Source organism: Lissotriton vulgaris, unplaced genomic scaffold, assembly GCF_964263255.1.
Source record: "Lissotriton vulgaris unplaced genomic scaffold, aLisVul1.2 SCAFFOLD_510, whole genome shotgun sequence".
Taxonomy (NCBI): domain Eukaryota; kingdom Metazoa; phylum Chordata; class Amphibia; order Caudata; family Salamandridae; genus Lissotriton; species Lissotriton vulgaris.
The window spans coordinates 320,878-339,078 of NW_028246922.1; the positions used below are offsets into that span (position 1 = coordinate 320,878).

General features: G+C 54.8%; 1 protein-coding gene across 1 annotated transcript in view; it reads right to left on the bottom strand.

Moving 5' to 3' along the window:
- The window catches only part of SAP25 (Sin3A associated protein 25), a 127,376-nt gene that overhangs the window by 73,042 nt on the left and 36,133 nt on the right, over nucleotides 1–18,201 (bottom strand). Inside the window, exon 3 of the mRNA XM_086949595.1 lies at nucleotides 15,676–15,791. Within this exon, the coding sequence (XP_086805721.1) occupies nucleotides 15,676–15,791 (116 nt within the window). The remainder of the gene's footprint in view (nucleotides 1–15,675; nucleotides 15,792–18,201) is intronic.

Genomic DNA, 18,201 nt, shown 5'->3' on the forward strand with positions numbered 1-18,201 from the left:
GGTATGCTGATGTCCTGATCTGTTTGATGCCCAGTTGCGCACAGACCTGTCTGAGAAGAGAGGACACAAAAGGTGTGCCCTGATCAGTTAAAATCTCCCGGGGAAACCCCACCCGGGTAAACATCGTGATCAGGGCTTTGGCTATATGTTGTGCTGTGGGTTGCCGTAACGGGAAAGCCTCAGGGAAACGGGTGGCATAGTCCACTATGACCAGTGCATAGCGACATCCACTGCGGGAGGGAAGGAGGGGTCCTACTATGTCCATCGCTATCCTGCTGAATGGGACGTCAATGAGTGGGAGTGGCCTGAGAGGAACCCTGGGTGGTCGATATCGACTGGTTTTCTGACATATGGCGCATTCGCGGCAATAGGTTTTTACCCGCTGATGCACCCCAGGCCAATAGAATTTGTCCAGGATCGCTTGACTAGTCTTTTCATCCCCGAAGTGCCCTCCCAACAGGTGGCTATGTGCTAAGAAAAGGACCTTGTCCTGGAAGGGGCCCGGGATCAATAACTGTGGCTTCAGAAGAGGCCCTCCCTTCCGATATAACAACCCCTTTTGCTTGAAGAAGTAGGGACCTACTTGTGTCGGGTCTTCTTGGTCCAGGGCCCTTCCCCACGCCTCTTGAAGCAGGGGGTCCTCCTGTTGGGCCGCCCTGAACTCTTGGTCGGTTTGCCATGGGTGTTCTGCGACGGTCACAGGGTAGGCATAGGCTGGGTTGTTCTTCTCCTTCCTTTTCTGGGTCTTTGTTTTCCGTGGTTTGATCTCCTTAAGGGTCGTAGGCAAACCTTGGGAATATGGTGCCTCTTTCCACCACTGGACAAGGGAGTCGGTGGTATCCTGAAGGAGCTGGGGTAGGCCAGGATAATCGCTTCCCAGGATGGCTTGTTCGGGCAAGGCCGGCACAAGACCGACTGTGAGGTCAGTACCAGGGTCTCCGGGGTGCTGCACTCGTACCTGAGCGGTGGGGTACTGTTTTGTGTCCCCGTGGACGCACTGTATAGCCACCATTCCGGTAGGTTTCCCAAGGGATAGAGTCAGATCTTGAGGACGGAGGACACTCTGACGGCAGCCAGTGTCGGCAAGGGCGAGAACCTCCTGGCCTTCAATAGACACGGGGCAATGGAAGGCAGGGGGTGTGTCCCCTGGTACATGACATACGTAGTTCCTAGCAAAGCCTATCTCCATCGGTACCTCCTTCTGGGGGCACACCCGTGCAATGTGTCCAAAGTTGCCGCAGTTGTAGCACTGAGGGCCTGGATTGGGAGGCCTGTACGGGATCGGAGAGGGCATTAGAGGTGTTGGTTCTTGTCTTCGGGGTAACAGGGGACGGGGAGGACGGATGGATTGCAGGGGATGTGGTCGGTGGACGGGCTCTTCCTTGTGACGTTGCATGTCTTGGGCCCGTCCATAAGCACAGGCTATTTCAACCGCCGTCTCGAGGTTGAGCCTGGTGTGTTGGCGCACCCATCTCTGGGTTGGTGGGTGTAGGGAGTTCAAGAACTGTTCCAAGTAGATTTTTTCTAGGATGTCTTCTTTGGTGGAGGTCTCTGGTCTCAGCCACCGGTTAGTGAGGTCCTTAATCCGGAAGGACAGAGCCCGGGGATTTTCTTGGGGTCCTTCTTTGGCCTGTCGTAACCTTATCCTGTACGTGTCGTCATCAACACCAAGACGTTCCAGGATACAGCGTTTAATGTCGGCGTAGGGATTGTTGCCCTGGATATTGGCCTGCTGGTAGGCGGCCTGTAAATCCCCCGTCAGAAGGGGTCCGAGGTATTGGCCCCATCGATCTGCGGGCCAGTTTGCTGCCTGCGCGAGTCTCTCAAAGTTCGTAAAGAAGTAGTCCGGGTCTTCCCCCGGGACGTACTTCTGTAGCACTACGGAAGGCAGGGAGGCTGTTGGTCTTGGTTGTCCGATAGCGTCGGCTAGTTTGCCCAGGGCCTGTTCCTGTACAGTTCCTTGACCCTTGAGCACGTCATGGAGCTGGCCGCGGTCGTCCTCTGCGGTCTTTAGGAATTGTTCCATTAACTTCCCGAGTTGTTCCTGGGAGTCTGCCATGCGTTTCATGACGGCCTCCATGCTTTCAGCGTATCCCACTTCTGACACCAACTGTGAAGGGGCGGTTGTCGCAGGCTGAAATAGCAGGCAAGGAGGCCGTATATAGTGGGCTATGGTGGTTTATTAAAGTATACAAGTAAGTCCCAGAACAACAGGTGGTGTGAGTCCCGGGACGTCGGGTCTTGTACTTCCGAGGGGAGGGTCTTTGTCCGGTCCTTCTTTCCTTGTCCCGGATCCCGTCTTGTTGGCCTTCGCGTTGGATCAGATGTCGGGGAGGTACCTCGGAGGGCAATAAGAGAAAGAAGGGACCGTTAGACCAGTACTGTGGAACAGCAGTACTTCCGACACCACCACCGGATACGTGTGGGACCAAGAAACGAAGATAAGTGCGGAAAAAGGGGAGGAAGGAGGGCGAAGGAGGAGGAAGGGAATAGGGAGGGTGTCCGAAGGGTGAGTGAGGGGAGCGGGCAATGCAGTGAACGTGCTTTACAAAAATATACAGTGAGAGTATCTCTAGCGTGCTCCGTGTCTAAATAGGAGAGACTTTACACTATATACACTGAGCACCTAGGGTGTTCAGAAAGGGGTACTAGGTACTCACGCGGTCCGCCGTAGCCCTCCGATGGACTACGGCCGCTCTTCAGCCACCTCCTCAGGGACTCCACCAATCTTCTGACCATACGTCTTCTTCCGCTCTCTCTGCTCCGTCGTCCTCTCCGTCTGCCTGAGAATCCTGCCACGATACTCCGACCGGGTCCTGGGCGCTGGGGTTGCTTTTCACTGTTGTAGGGGCGGGACTTCCGGGGTTGCATTCAATTGCTTCCTGTTGGCGGCGTCCGGGGATTGGTTCCTGCATGGAAGAGAGGGGCGGGATACTTCGAGTCACTGTTGCCGCTCCGTCATGGTGGTGTGTTACGGGCTTTCGGTAGCGGGGATTGTTGTGGGGGCCCCTGGATACCGGTGAGTCGGGAGGGGTGTGTAGTCCCGGCGGGGTTGGACGCGGGACAGGATCACAAACACCTAAACCAAAAATCTGTGCTTAGCATAGAGTGCAGCCTGACTGGTATTTTGCGGCTTCTGTCATTGCGTTCAGATATATAATACAGCAAGTAATGTTACACCTCCAATAATCCAGAACTATAGGCTTTTTTTCAATGGTTGTTAGTGGCATGAAATAAAAAAGCAGCAACCGTAGCTTCGTTGAATATATTATTGAAAATGCATCACTTCTAAAATGATGAGACTCTGAAAGATCTATAACCCTTTTTAGGTCTCGGGCCTAGCCACTGCGTTAGCAGTGGGCGTAGCCCAGAGTCCTTTTCTGAGGGCTTCTCAGAATGTACCTAGGAATTCCACGCTGCTCATGCGTGCTTTTTCCTAGGTGCATTCATATTCAATCAATCAATCAATCAAAGCATTTGCATAGCGCACTACTCACCCGGAGGGTCTCAAGGCGCTGGGGGAGGGGGGTCTGCTACTGCTCGAACAGCCAGGTCTTGAGCTGCTTCCTGAAGGCGAGGTGGTCCTGGGTCAGGCGGATGTGGGTCGGGAGGGAGTTCCAAGTCTTGGCGGCGAGGTAGGAGAAGGACCTACCCCCGTGGTGGCTCTTCGGATGCGGGGGACGGCGGCGAGGGCGTGGCCGGTCGATCGAAGCTGGCGTTTGGGAGCGTAGAAGTTGAGGCGGCTGTTGAGGTATCCTGGGCCTTGGTTGTGTAGGGCTTTGTGTGCGTGAGTGAGGAGTCGGAATGTGATTCTCTTGTTGACCGGGAGCCAGTGCAGGTCTCTCAGGTGTCCGGAGATGTGGTTGCAACGGGGGATGTCCAGAATGAGTCATGCTGAGGCGTTCTGGATCCGCTGGAGTCTCTTCTGGAGTTTGGCGGTGGTTTTGGCGTAGAGGGAGTTGCCATAGTCCAGTCGGCTGGTGACGAGGGCCTGGGTGACCGTCTTCCTGGTCTCGGTGGGGATCCACCGGAAGATCTTGCGTAGCATGCGTAGGATGTTGAACCACGACGAGGAGACGGCGTTGACTTGTCTGGTCATGGAGAGCGAGGAGTCCAGGATGAAGCCCAGGTTGCGTGCATGGTCTGTTGGTTTGGGTGTGCTGCCTAGGGCGGGGGGCCATCAGGAGTCGTCCCAGGCGGAGGGTGAGGATCCCAGGATGAGGACTTCCGTCTTGTCCGAGTTCAGTTTCAGGTGGCTGTTCTTCATCCATTCGGCTACCTCTTTCATCCCTTCGTGTAGGTTGGCTCTGGCGGTGGCGGGGTCGTTGGTGAGGGAGAGGATCAGCTGGGTGTCGTCGGCGTAGGAGATGATGTTGAGGTTGTGCTGGCGTGCGATGGCTGCGAGGGGACTCATGTAGACGTTGAAGAGGGTTGGGCTGAGCGAGGAGCCTTGAGGAACGCCGCAGATGACTTTGGTGGCTTCTGATCTGAACGGGGGAGGCGGACTCTCTGTGTCCTTCCGGCGAGGAAGGAGATGATCCACTCCAGTGCCTTCTCCTGGATTCCGACGTTGCTGAGGCGCTGTACTAGGGTACGGTGGCAGACAATGTCGAAGGCCGCGGAGAGGTCTAGGAGGATGAGGGCCGCTGTTTCTCCGTTGTCGAGCAGGGCACGGATGTCATCGTTTGCTGCGATCAGGGCGGTCTCGGTGCTGTGGTTGGCCCGGAAGCCAGACTGCGAAAAGTCGAGGGATCCGTTCGTCTCGAGGATGGCGGCCAGCTGCTTGTTGACGGTCTTCTCGATGACTTTTGCGGGAAACGGGAGCAGCGAGATGGGCCGGTAGTTCTTGAGGTCGGTGGGGTCGGCTGATGGTGTCTTTAGTAGGGCGCTGAGTTTGGCGTGCTTCCAGCTCTCCGGGAAGGTAGCGGTGTTGAAGGAGGTGTTGATGTCCCGCAGGTGGGGTGAGATGACAGCGTCGGCTTTGTTGAAGACGTGGTGAGGGCAAGGGTCGGTCTGAGATCCGGAGTGGATGGAGTTCATCGTGCGGATGGTGTCTTCGGTGCTGATCGGGGTCCAGGCGCGGAGGGTGGTGGTGGGGGGCGGTGGTTCAGTCATGGCGTGCGTCGGTTGAGTGCTGAAGCTGTTGTGTATGTCCGCGATCTTGTTGTGGAAGTAGGAGGCGAGGGAGTTGCAGAGGTCTTGCGAAGGGGTGATGTTGTTGTTTCCGGCGTTGGGGTTGGAGAGCTCTTTAACGATGTTGAAGAGTTCCTTGCAGTTGTGTGCATTGTTGTCCAGTCATTCCTTGAATGCAGTTTTCTTGGTGGTGTGGATCAGTTGGTGGTGCTTTCGGGTGGCGAGCTTGAGGGCAGTCATGTTGTCCGCTGTTGGATCTCTGCGCCAGGCATTCTCAAGGGCTATGCAGCTCTTCTTGGAGCTCTTGAGTTCGTCGGTGAACCATGGGGCTTTCTTGCTGCCGGGTCTGCTAGGCTGGATCTTCAGAGGGGCGAGGTCGTCTGCGCAGTTGCTGATCCACTTCGTGAGGTTGGTGGCCGCTTGGCTGGGGTTCGTTGCGCAGGGAAGTCGCGAGCTGGTCGGCTGTGATCTTGTTCCAGCTTCTGCGTGCAACCTGTTGCTGTCAGAGGTGGATCGTGGTCCTTTTGAAGCTGAAGTGGACGCAGCTGTGGTCCGTCCAGTGGAGTCCGGTGGCGTGGCTGAAGGTGATGTCCTTGCTGGATGTGAAGATGGGGTCGAGTGTGTGTCCGGTGTAGTGGGTGGGGGTGGTCACCAGTTGCTTGAGTCCGAGGTTAGCGAGGTTGTCCAGCAGGGTGGTGGTGTTGCGGTCGTTGTTGTTCTCCAGGTGGAAGTTGAGGTCCCCGAGGAGGATGTAGTCAACGGAGGGGAGGGCATGCGGGCTGACGAAGTTGGCGATGTCCTCGCTGAATTGTGCGCATGGTCCCGGGGGTCTGTAGATGAGGGTGCCTCTGAGGGTGGTCTTGGGGTTGGTGTGGATTTGGAAGTGCAGGTGCTCGGCGGGTGCGAGGGTGTCGTCGGTGTTGGTCGTGATGCGGATGGAGTTCCTGTGGATGATGGCGATGCCTCCTCCTGTCTGGTTGACGCGGTCCCTCCGGATGATCTTGTAGCCGTCCAGGATGGCGATGGCGATGTCGGGCGCTGAGGAGGCGTTCATCCAGGTTTCCGTGAGGAAGGCGATGTCTGGGGCTGTGGTGTCGAGCAGGTTCCAGAGCTCGACGGCGTGTCTGTGGACGGAGCGGGTGTTGAGCAGGATGCACTTCAGGTGGCTGCTGCTGTTGCTCGTCGAGGTCTTGGGCACTGCTGGAGTGGTGCAGGTCCGGATGCAGGTGAACTTGCAGGAGTTGCAGCAGAAGGGTCCGTGGGTGCGTCTCGGTAGCAGCCCGGGAATCGGCCGGCGTTGAGTGCGTTGAATTCGGTGGCGGCGTAGGTCCGGCGGGAGGGCTGGTGACTGCGGGAGACAGGGGTCCGGGCGCTGGGCGCGGTCCAGGCGCGGACGGGCGCAGACGGGCTTACCTTTGGCGCGCCTTCGGCGCACAATCGTCACGCCCGCTGCGCGTGCACGCTGCGCGTGCACGCTGTGCGTACGTGCTGTCGCTATATATGGCGAAGTGGGAGGGAGGGCGGAGCAGCTGGAAGGCGGGAGCGGGGAGGGCACAGAAGGCAAAAGGGGCGTGGCCGTGAGCACGGCGGCGGGAAGCGGGGTGCGGGGGTCACAGGGGCAGAGCGAGGTGATCGGCGCAGGGGGAGGAAAAAATATATTTAACAGTACACAGTAATAGCAAGGAGACCAAGGACGGGGCACACAAGTACAGCAGACAACAACAGAAAAAACGGCAGCAAGGCGACGAAGGACGGGAGATACAGCGGGGGGGCGGGAACTTCTCACAGAGGGGATAGCCAGTATCCTTACAGACGCAGTGGATGGGTGCTTCTAAGCTGCGTATTATATTGATGGCTTTTCCTGCTCTGCAGAAAATGAAAACAGGCAGCTGCTTCCTCCATCAAAGCAAAAATCAGTCTTATTCGTTTTTATTAAACGAGTGTTCATTTCTTCTGTTGCCAAAATTTTTGCACAAAACAAAAGAGCAGTTTTCGCACATTATTTCTTAACTAGACAAGAACAACTGACAGCAAGAGATAAGCGTGTCTCCTTTTCAAAACTCATTATCATTTGTGAAAAGTGATGCGAGTGACTGCATGAGTGACAGCAGAGTGAGAGTGACTGCATGAGTGAGAGTGACTGCATGAGTGAGAGTGACTGCAGAGTGAGTGACTGCAGAGTGAGTGACTGCAGAGTGAGTGACTGCAGAGTGAGTGACTGCAGAGTGAGTGACTGCAGAGTGAGTGACTGCAGAGTGAGTGACTGTAGAGTGAGAGTGACTGTAGAGTGAGAGTGACTGTAGAGTGAGAGTGACTGTAGAGTGAGAGTGACTGTAGAGTGAGAGTGACTGTAGAGTGAGAGTGACTGTAGAGTGAGTGTGACTGTAGAGTGAGTGTGACTGTAGAGTGAGAGTGACTGTAGAGTGAGTGTGACTGCAGAGTGAGAGTGACTCAGCAGTGTGAGTGTTCCAGAGAGAGCAGGGTATGCTTGTGCGCTTACACAGTGCACTGACACACAGGAGCTAAAACAAAGAACAGCTGAACATGTGTTTTAGGAGCTTCATTGAGTCTGTGAGGGGAGCAGCAAGGAGGGGACACCCCAACCAATCAATCAAACTACTCACAACCTACTGTACGATTACAACACAGGCCAAAGGGCAGAGCTAGGTCTTTTCGCATTACGTAGGGTGAGCAGTGTGCGAGTGTGCAGGGTGAGCAGTGTGTGAGTGTGCAGGGTGAGCAGTGTGTGAGTGTGTAGGGTGAGCAGTGTGTGTGTAGGGTGAGCAGTGCGAGAGTGTGCATGGTGAACAGTGTGAGTGTGCAGGGTGAACAGTGTGTGAGTGTGCAGGGTGAGCAGTGTGTGTGTGCAGGGTGAGCAGTGTGTGTGTGCAGGGTGAACATTGTGTGAGTGTGAAGGGTGAGCAGTGTGTGAGTGTGCAGGGTACGAAAACTCGAACTAAGTCCACCACACACACACACACATAAGACCGTACACACAAACCACACACACACCACTCTCACTACCACACACTCACCACCACACACTCACCACCACACACTCACCACCACACACTCACCACCACACACTCACCACCACACACACACACCACCAGCCGTCAGTGCACGCTTTCACCGGGCACAAAACACCAGACGTCAGTGCACGCTTTCACCGGGCACAAACACCACCAGCCATCAGTTCACGCTTTCACCGGGCACAAACACCACCAGCCATCAGTGCTTGCTTTCACCAGGCACACACACCACCAGCTGTCTGTGCACGCTTTTACCAGGCACCCACACCACCAGCCATCAGTGCACACATCAATTGTTAACGCATCCACAATTACCTATTGTAGCAATCGCAGTAGAGAAGTGGAGAAGTGTGTCTCAGGGGTTAGAGGCGGCAGACCCGGAAGCTGAGATCGGCCCTGGACCAGGGTTCAATTACCGCCTCGGCGGGTCTTGGGCTCAAAATTCCATGGACTCGACAATTCTCGCTCCGGTGCCTACTCGACTCACGGGTTCACACTCTGTGACTCTGGGCAATAGCTTGCTTAATCTCTACAACGGCCCCTCGCGGTGGGATGCCTGGCTTTCACCTTGTGGATACCATGCCGGGGTTATCTCACAGGGGAATACCAGGACGGGTTCCCTAAGCAAGCGCTTAGATACCGGGTCGGTGATTTGCGCTATATAAATACATGTACAGTATGGTGCACTTTACTTTTAAACATATTCATCTGAAGCGCAGCATGCCACCATTGCTACAATTCCAATCCAACCCACATAATTCCACTACACACCACATGCACACACTCCAGAACACATGGCGAAAAGACATTGCCATTTACAATGCCAGTAGCTCAAACTCAAATAAATCCGAGACCTATTGCATTCCCAATGCTTGTTTTAACTTCTTCACCGCCTTGTTTTGATTAACTGGATTCTCTGGTAGCAGCAAGGGTGGTATAGTACATTTCTTCCGTCTGACGGGATGCCTGAGGCTGGAGGGGCCCACCACATGCTTTACCGGCCCAGACCGGCCCGTTGTCATTCTGTATGTGGCAATCAGCCGCAGACAGAGTGACAATGGGCGGGTGGGGCTGCTCTTGCGCTCAGAGGAGTGCGAGGCGCCCCATCAGGGAGTTGAGGCTTCTGGCAGGGGAGCAGTGCTGTTCCCCTAAGGTCAAAAGGTGTCCGTAAAAGGGATCCTCGCGGACAATGGACGTGAGGTCCCAATTACGTACGGTCCGTTGAAATTTACGGACGTTTGGTCACTCTAGCCGGCGTGGAGAACAGGGAAGGTGTGCATGACTGCTTGGCGGGCCAGTCATGTGCACTTAGGAGTGGGCAGCCCACTCCTCCCCTGCCCTGCTCTGTGGGCAGAGCAGCCCCGGCCGCCTGCAAAGCAGCAGGAAATATAAAATAACTCACAGTTATTGTCATTTCATGTTTCCTTCATTTGCACTGCTTAAAAGCAGTGAGGCGACGCTCCTCCACCATAGTGGAGGAGCCGCCACTGTCTCCCTCTGTGCACCTCACCTGCACAGACCCGCCTCCAGGTCGCACTACAGGTCCTAGGGCTGGCCAGCGAGGCGTCACTGCCAAGAGAGGCCAACCGGACACATGGAGAGCTCGGATCCGGCAGGAGAGTCAGGAAGGCAGCGACACAGATGCTGGGCCCGCGCCAGAGGGAGGCCTCGAGGCGCCGGTGGGAGGGCCGCGCCGGTGGGAAGGCCTCGAGGCGCCAGGGAGGCCTCGAGGTGCCAGTGGGAAGTCCTCGAGGCGCCAGTGGGAAGACCTCGAGGTGCCAGACGGAAGGCCTCAAGGCGCCAGAGGAAGGCCTCGAGGTGCTGGACGCGCGCCAGTGGGAAGGCCTCGAGGCGCCAGAGGGAGGCCTCGAGGTGCTGGACGCGCGCCAGTGGGAAGGCCTCGAGGCGCCAGTGGGAAGGCCTCGAGACGCCAGTGGGAATGCCTCGAGACGCCAGTGGGAATGCCTCGAGGCGCCAGAGGGAGGCCTCGAGGCGCCAGAGGGAAGGCCTCGAGGCGCCAGAGGGAAGGCCTCGAGGTGCTGGACGCGCGCCAGTGGGAAGGCCTTGAGACGCCAGTAAGAATGCCTCGAGGCGACGGAGGCCTCGGGGCGCCAGAGGGAGACCTCGAGGCGCTGGACGCGCGGCACCTGAGGGCAGCAAACCTATCCCGGATGCCTGGCACACTGTGCCCAGCCTGATGGGCTGAAGGTAGAACCTCTTACCAACATCTGTCTGTCCAGCCTCCGGACCAGGACTCGCCCTCTTGTGTGCGTGCACGGCCCGAGCCCAGGTGATGGTGTGCCTGGGACATGTCATCGCCGCGTGAGAGTCTGCTCAAACTGGAGCCGTATGCACTCGGACACACACGAGCCTTCACGGACAGCTTACACAACTCGACTGCACCCGAGTGCGCTCAGCCTCACAGCCAGGCTATCCACGCGCACCTGTGGCACTTTACATCACTTGGCACTTCACCCGGTGGCCGCACCATCACCGGATGACGCTGCCAAAGTCATGGCAGTCCATCTATTCTGCCACATCCTGACCGGAGGGCGGGCACGCGTGAACAGACACCAGCCCCCTCTTCCTGCCTCCACATCTCCTCCTGCCACTTCTGGAACATTCCCGCGCGTGGCCGGGACTTCTGTTGGACAGTGAACTGCTTTCCTCCGCCTCCCTGCCCATGCACTTTCTTGGCACCTTAACAGTGCACTGTGCCGGTCAGACCCCGGGTGCTCGCTCCCTCGGGTCACCAGTCACCGTGAGGTTCACTGTGCAAAGCGTCTGCACACGCTCCCTCTGCACAGCGCACTGAAGCCCGGAGGCGTGGAAACAGCGCTTTATAATACAAGAATAACAACATGGTATGCTTTAGTATGGAGACCTCAAGTATCTGTGACCTCTTCGAATCTGTGCACGAGACACCCTCAGACTCGCTGGAGCCAGCCCCAGACCCACAGCACCCCCCACAAGACCCCCCATTGGGGCCGGCATCGCCCCCCCTCCTTGTTAGACGGATGAAACGAGGGGTCATTTAGAATCTGAATGAAGACCCCAGAGTGAGTCTGCAGACTGAGCGACACCCCCAGACCGGTGCCGCGAAGGGGAGACTGGCCCCTGTGTGTCTGCTCAGGTGTGAATGGCCCCGGAGGGTGAAGGGGGGTGTGTGTGGGGGGGGTGAACCCTGGGTGTGAAAGGCCCCGGAGGGGTGTGTGAACCCTGGGGTGTGCATGGCCCTGGAAGTGGGGAGGAGGGGCTTGAACCCTGGGGTGTGACTTGCCCCGGAGGGGGGGGGGGGGTGGACCCTGGGTTTGAACGGTGCAGGGGATGGATGGGCCTTGAGTCAGGGTGGGGGAGGTGAGGCGCTATGCCATTAGTGCTGCTGCTGGAATCACCTCCACACATTGCCAACAACACTGAAGTGTGCAAGAAGACATGAAAACATGCAGCTACCTTCCCCGTCACACCCCACGGCAGGAAAGACATCTGCCCCCATCTGCTGGTACCCCCTCCCCCCCCCGGACCCCTTACTCCTTCTGTCCTAACATGGCACCCCCTTTCAGGGCTCCCTTACTCCTTTCTTACCCTGACACCCCCCTCTTCAGGCCTCCCTTACTCCTTCTGTCCTTCCTTGGTACCCCTTATTCAGGGCTCCCTTACTCCTTCTTTCATACCCTGGCACCCCCCTTCAGGCCCCTTGCTCCTCTGTCCTTCCCTGGTACCCCCTTCAGGGCTCCCTTACTCCTCCTGTCTTTCCCTGTCCCCCCCTTCAGGGCTCTCTTACTCCTTCTGCCCTCCCCTGGCACCCCCTTTTCAGGGCTCCCTTGTCCTTCTATGACACCCCCTGTCAGGGCTCCCTTACTCCCTCTTTCCTTCCCTGGCACCCCCTCTTCAGGGCTCACTTACTCCTTCTTTCCTTCCCTGACACCCTCCCCCTTTATACCTCCCATGCTTCTCTGTCCTGCCCCAGCCACCCTTTCTTTAAGGACCACTTTTTAGGTATTGGCCTGATCCAGCGCATGCAGTAGTCTAGCCGAGACATTTAGTAGCTGCTTTCAAAAGTGCTACTTTCCTGGCGACCAGCTTACTATCACGCGCACAAGCGCGCGCGTGATGTGCACAGCTACCATTGTGCACAGCTGCCATATGTCTTCTTTTATTGTGTGTGTGAAGGCCCTCCCTTACCACGCATGCTTAGGTCTCGGCCAGATCCAGCGCATGCGCTGGCCTGGCTGAGGCATTTAGAAGCTGCTTTGAAAAGTGCTAATTTCCTGGCGACCAGCTTACTATCAGGAGCACAAGCGCGCGTGTGATGTGCACAGCTGCCATTTGTGTTCTTTTATTGCGCGTGTGAGAAGGCCCTCCCTTACCACGCGCGCTTAGGCAACCAGCTTACTATCACGCGCACAAGCGCGCGTGATGTGCACAGCTGCCTTTTGGCTTCTTTTATTGAACATGTGAAGGCCTTCCCTTACCACGCGCGCCTCGCTTCAATGACCGTGTGTTGCCAAACCTCTTTGTTGAACTCTTAAAGGAATCACGGGCTACCTTTACGACACATAAATGATAGCTGCCTAATGAATCAACATTACAGATCTGTAAAAATCCATAGAGCACAAGTGAGCTTCGCCGAAGTTTTTAAGCCGTGTTTTCACGGAATGCGTTTTATTGGCACTGGTTACGTTAATGCTAACCAGAGTACTGACCAGGCATGAACACTGTCAATTAAACAAACGTGGTGTTTACAGTTTCACTTTTGCCCGACGCATCCATTCTAGTTCTTCCTGCCGTCAGCAAGTTTAAAAGCTCGACACTGAGGCAGGTTATAGACTCCCCATTGCAATGCATTTGAACTAAGCAATGGATTTGAAGGTACGGGAATTTCAAAAAGACATTGCTAAAGGCCAAGTTCAGTCACTCAAACTTGTGATTGCAGTGAAGTTGTTTTTCACAGACCTCATTCTCGGTCTTTCCCTGCTGCTGCAAGACAAGCACAATCTGAGGGTTCATGATTGTTCTTAGTAGCAGTCGCATCACGCCCGAGAAATGTTTTCTTTAGTTATTTTAAAGGTTTTTTGGGTTTCTGCGCGGATAAAGAGTTGTTGATGATCGGCTTCTGATCTCTCTACTGCTGACCCTGCTTTCGCGGAGCTGCAGGAGGCCTCCGGGCACCATCAGCCTCCAGCCTGAAGTCAAGGGGTTGGCGGCCGAGTCCATGATTTGTGTCCACGCCTGCCTTCGCCACTCTAACTCTACCTGCTGTGAGATGGGTGCGAACTGGAGGGGCGGATAGAAGGTAGTTCTACTTCAGAAGAAGAAAAAAGTAAGGATACCTGGTTGCAAATCTTACTATTTGTTGCCATTTACGTAATCTTGCTGCTTGATGCAGTGATCCACATACAAAGGCAATGTATAAAAATAAAAAAAGTTGGACACATCTGGGGCCAGCCGGAGCCACCTGTAACTGGTTAGCTGACATTTTACCAGTACAACTAACTGGTTTGCGCCAGAATGTTTGCTAAAGCTGACCTGAGCTGCCCTTGCCCTCTGACCTACTGGGGGGTGGCACTGAAATCACTGCAGAGCAGGCCTTAATGATAGTGAGCCTCATAATAATGTCCCTGCGCGCCTGCATATTTGTGCCCGCTCTGCGCGCTCGTAAACTGTCGAGTATTGCTTGTCCATTTAAAATATCATTACGCCTCGTTCGTTGAGTGTGTGCCCGCGCGGCTGCCTGCTCAGCACAGCGGATGCCTGGGCTAGGCCACTGCCCTCTTAATGTTTTAGTGAGTGTTGTGATTCTCACTGAGGAGGGCCGCGGTCGGACTGACCTTCAGTAAGTATGCTATCGGATTTAAAAGAATGGAGGTGCGCATTCGCTCTTGAGGATCAGTTCTGCCAGACGGAGGCAGGGCGCAGAGAACTGCTTTGTCTGCGTCCATCGCTGTCTGGGACGCACCTTTCGGTTGGATACAGGACAGTGAAACGGATGGCACTAGAGTAGGTCTGCTGCTGGGACTGCCCTCACGAAGGCCATATTTATTGATAGTGTATAGGTGCATCGGTAGGAAACAGGGCACAAGTCCTAAAAAAAGAAGTGGATGGACGCTGTCACTGGAAGTGATGTCACAAAAGGAAGTGACGTCACGAAAGGTGCCAAGCTCCTCGTCTCAGAGAGGCCAAAGAGTGAAATCCAGCTGTTTCGCAGGGGGGACGGTGTCCCCCCGGTAAAATAAGTGGGGGGAAGCCGTCCACCCGCGTAGTACCCAGACTCGAGCCCTGGTAGGAAAAAATACAGCATACACCAACATGATCAATTTTTTGTGGTGAATACAGATGCATTTAATGAAATAGCCTACATTGTAAATAATTGTTCATCCTCCAGATATGTAAAGTCTTCTTTCTCTGGAAATGTGACAAAGATAATCAGCCGCAAGCAAAAAAAAACACTATCCTTAAATTAGTCCGGGATATGTCTGTTTTTCAAATTTGCTAAATTATGCAGTAAGAAATTGCTTTTGTTTCTGTTTGTCACCGACTTTTGACTTTCTAAGATAGTAAAATAATTCAATGGGGTAATGTACCTGCTACTGAAATTCTTGTGCGACTTGCACATCGCAAGTTTGAAAACCAGCAAGAGAATGTACTATCCACCAAGCTGTGTAAAAATGTCTGTTCTGTACAGTGCTTCGGGGCCCCAGCACAGCAAGCATTTACAATAAAATATATATTTTTTTTCCGAACTAGTTGTTGAAATACGGAGAGTGGATATAAGTTGCATAATATAGTAGTTCTGAAAAATCAGATATTCTGAACAAACTTGGTCTGCATGCCCTCGAATCCCACTTCCCTCACGTGGGCTCAGTTTCAGGCTTATGAGTGAATTAAATCCTCTTGTTGACAGAGTGAACCCATAACCTTGAGATTGAAATGGGAAAAACTACGATGGGTTACATTACTTCCTTCTTAAACAAAGATTGCTAACTAAAAATAGCTGAAATGAGGACTGTTTCTGTTGGCATTCATACCTAGAAAAACAAGCATTGGCATAGCCAATAGGTCTCGCTTTTAAGACCTTGTAAGTATCAAGTTATGCAGCAGCACAATATCCCTGGTGCACCAACATCAACTGCTGCATGGTTAAACACTTATAAGGTCCAAAAGGCGAAACCTATTGGCTATGCCAATGCGTGTTTCTCCTTCTGACTTTCCCTGGCACCCCACTTCAGGGCTCCCTTACTACTGGCCTTCCCTGGCACACCCTCTGCAGGCATCACTCCCTCCTCTGTCCTTCCTGGCACCCCCTCTTAAGGGCTCCGTTGCTCTTCCGTCCTTTCCTGGCACCCCCCCCCTTTTTAGGGCTCCGTTGCTCCTCTATCCTTCCCTCGCACCCCCCTTCTAGGCCCCCCACATACTATCCTTCATCACGTGCACAGCACACGCACCACACGTCCTGATGTAGCTGTTCATTCTGGCACTTGAGGCGCATTTAAGGGCTGCGGGGTCTCACCTGACGTGGCATCGCCTTGCACGGCTCCGGGGTGCCCCCCCTGGCAGGCTCCGGGGTCCAGGGCATACGGCAGAAGGTGGGGGGCACGGCGCAGCACGGAATCTCTCTCCCTGGGGCTGTGGAGACACAAGACAAGCCACAAAGATGGGCGTGAAGTGGAGCGTGAGAGGGGCACAGACGCCATCCTTAAAACACAAGACAAGCCACAAAGATGGGCGTGAGGTGGAGCGTGAGAGGGGCACAGATACCATCCTTAAAACACAAGACAAGCCACAAAGATGGGCGTGAGGTGGAGCGTGAGAGGGGCACAGATACCATCCTTAAAACACAAGACAAGCCGCAAAGATGGGCGTGAGGTGGAGCGTGAGAAGGGCACAGATACCATCCTTAAAACACAAGACAAGCCACAAAGATGGGCGTGAGGTGGAGCGTGAGAGGGGCACAGACGCCATCCTTAAAACACAAGACAAGCCGCAAAGATGGGCGTGAGGTGGAGCGTGAGAGGGGCACAGATACCATCCTTAAAACACAAGACAAGCCACAAAGATGGGCGTGAGGTAGAGCGTGAGAGGGGCACAGACGCCATCCTTAAAACACAAGACAAGCCACAAAGATGGGCGTGAGGTGGAGGTGAGAGGGGCACAGCTGCCATCCTTAAAACACAAGACAAGCTGCAAAGATGGGCGTGAGGTAGAGCGTGAGAGGGGCACAGATACCATCCTTAAAACACAAGACAAGCCACAAAGATGGGCGTGAGGTGGAGCGTGAGAGGGGCACAGACGCCATCCTTAAAACACAAAGCAAGCTGCAAAGATGGGCATGAGGTGGAGCGTGAGAGGGGCACAGACGCCATCCTTAAAACACAAGACAAGCCGCAAAGATGGGCGTGAGGTGGGCACAGCTGCCATCCTTAAAACACAAGACAAGCTACAAAGATGGGCGTGAGGTGGAGCGTGAGAGGGGCACAGAGGCCGTGAGGTGGAGCGTGAGAGGGGCACAGACGCCATCCTTAAAACACAAGACAAGCCACAAAGATGGGCGTGAGGTGGAGCGTGAGAGGGGCACAGATACCATCCTTAAAACACAAGACAAGCCACAAAGATGGGCGTGAGGTGGAGCGTGAGAGGGGCACAGATACCATCCTTAAAACACAAGACAAGCCACAAAGATGGGCGTGAGGTGGAGCGTGAGAGGGGCACAGATACCATCATTAAAACACAAGACAAGCCACAAAGATGGGCGTGAGGTAGAGCGTGAGAGGGGCACAGACGCCATCCTTAAAACACAAGACAAGCCACAAAGATGGGCGTGAGGTGGAGGTGAGAGGGGCACAGCTGCCATCCTTAAAACACAAGACAAGCTGCAAAGATGGGCGTGAGGTAGAGCGTGAGAGGGGCACAGATACCATCCTTAAAACACAAGACAAGCCACAAAGATGGGCGTGAGGTGGAGCGTGAGAGGGGCACAGACGCCATCCTTAAAACACAAAGCAAGCTGCAAAGATGGGCGTGAGGTGGAGCGTGAGAGGGGCACAGACGCCATCCTTAAAACACAAGACAAGCCGCAAAGATGGGCGTGAGGTGGGCACAGCTGCCATCCTTAAAACACAAGACAAGCTACAAAGATGGGCGTGAGGTGGAGCGTGAGAGGGGCACAGAGCCCGTGAGGTGGAGCGTGAGAGGGGCACAGACGCCATCCTTAAAACACAAGACAAGCCACAAAGATGGGCGTGAGGTGGAGCGTGAGAGGGGCACAGATACCATCCTTAAAACACAAGACAAGCCACAAAGATGGGCGTGAGGTGGAGCGTGAGAGGGGCACAGACACCATCCTTAAAACACAAGACAAGCCACAAAGATGGGCGTGAGGTGGAGCGTGAGAGGGGCACAGATACCATCCTTAAAACACAAGACAAGCCACAAAGATGGGCGTGAGGTGGAGCGTGAGAGGGGCACAGATACCATCCTTAAAACACAAGACAAGCCACAAAGATGGGCGTGAGGTGGAGCGTGAGAGGGGCACAGACGCCATCCTTAAAACACAAGACAAGCCACAAAGATGGGCGTGAGGTGGAGCGTGAGAGGGGCACAGATACCATCCTTAAAACACAAGACAAGCCACAAAGATGGGCGTGAGGTGGAGCGTGAGAGGGGCACAGACGCCATCCTTAAAACACAAGACAAGCCACAAAGATGGGCGTGAGGTGGAGCGTGAGAGGGGCACAGATACCATCCTTAAAACACAAGACAAGCCACAAAGATGGGCATGAGGTGGAGCGTGAGAGGGGCACAGACGCCATCCTTAAAACACAAGGCAAGCTGCAAAGATGGGTGTGAGGTGGGCACAGCTGCCATCCTTAAAACACAAGACAAGCTACAAAGATGGGTGTGAGGTGGGCACAGCTGCCATCCTTAAAACACAAGACAAGCTGCAAAGATGGGCGTGAGGTGGAGGGTGAGAGGGGCACAGACGCCATCCTTAAAACACAAGACAAGCCACAAAGATGGGCGTGAGGTGGAGCGTGAG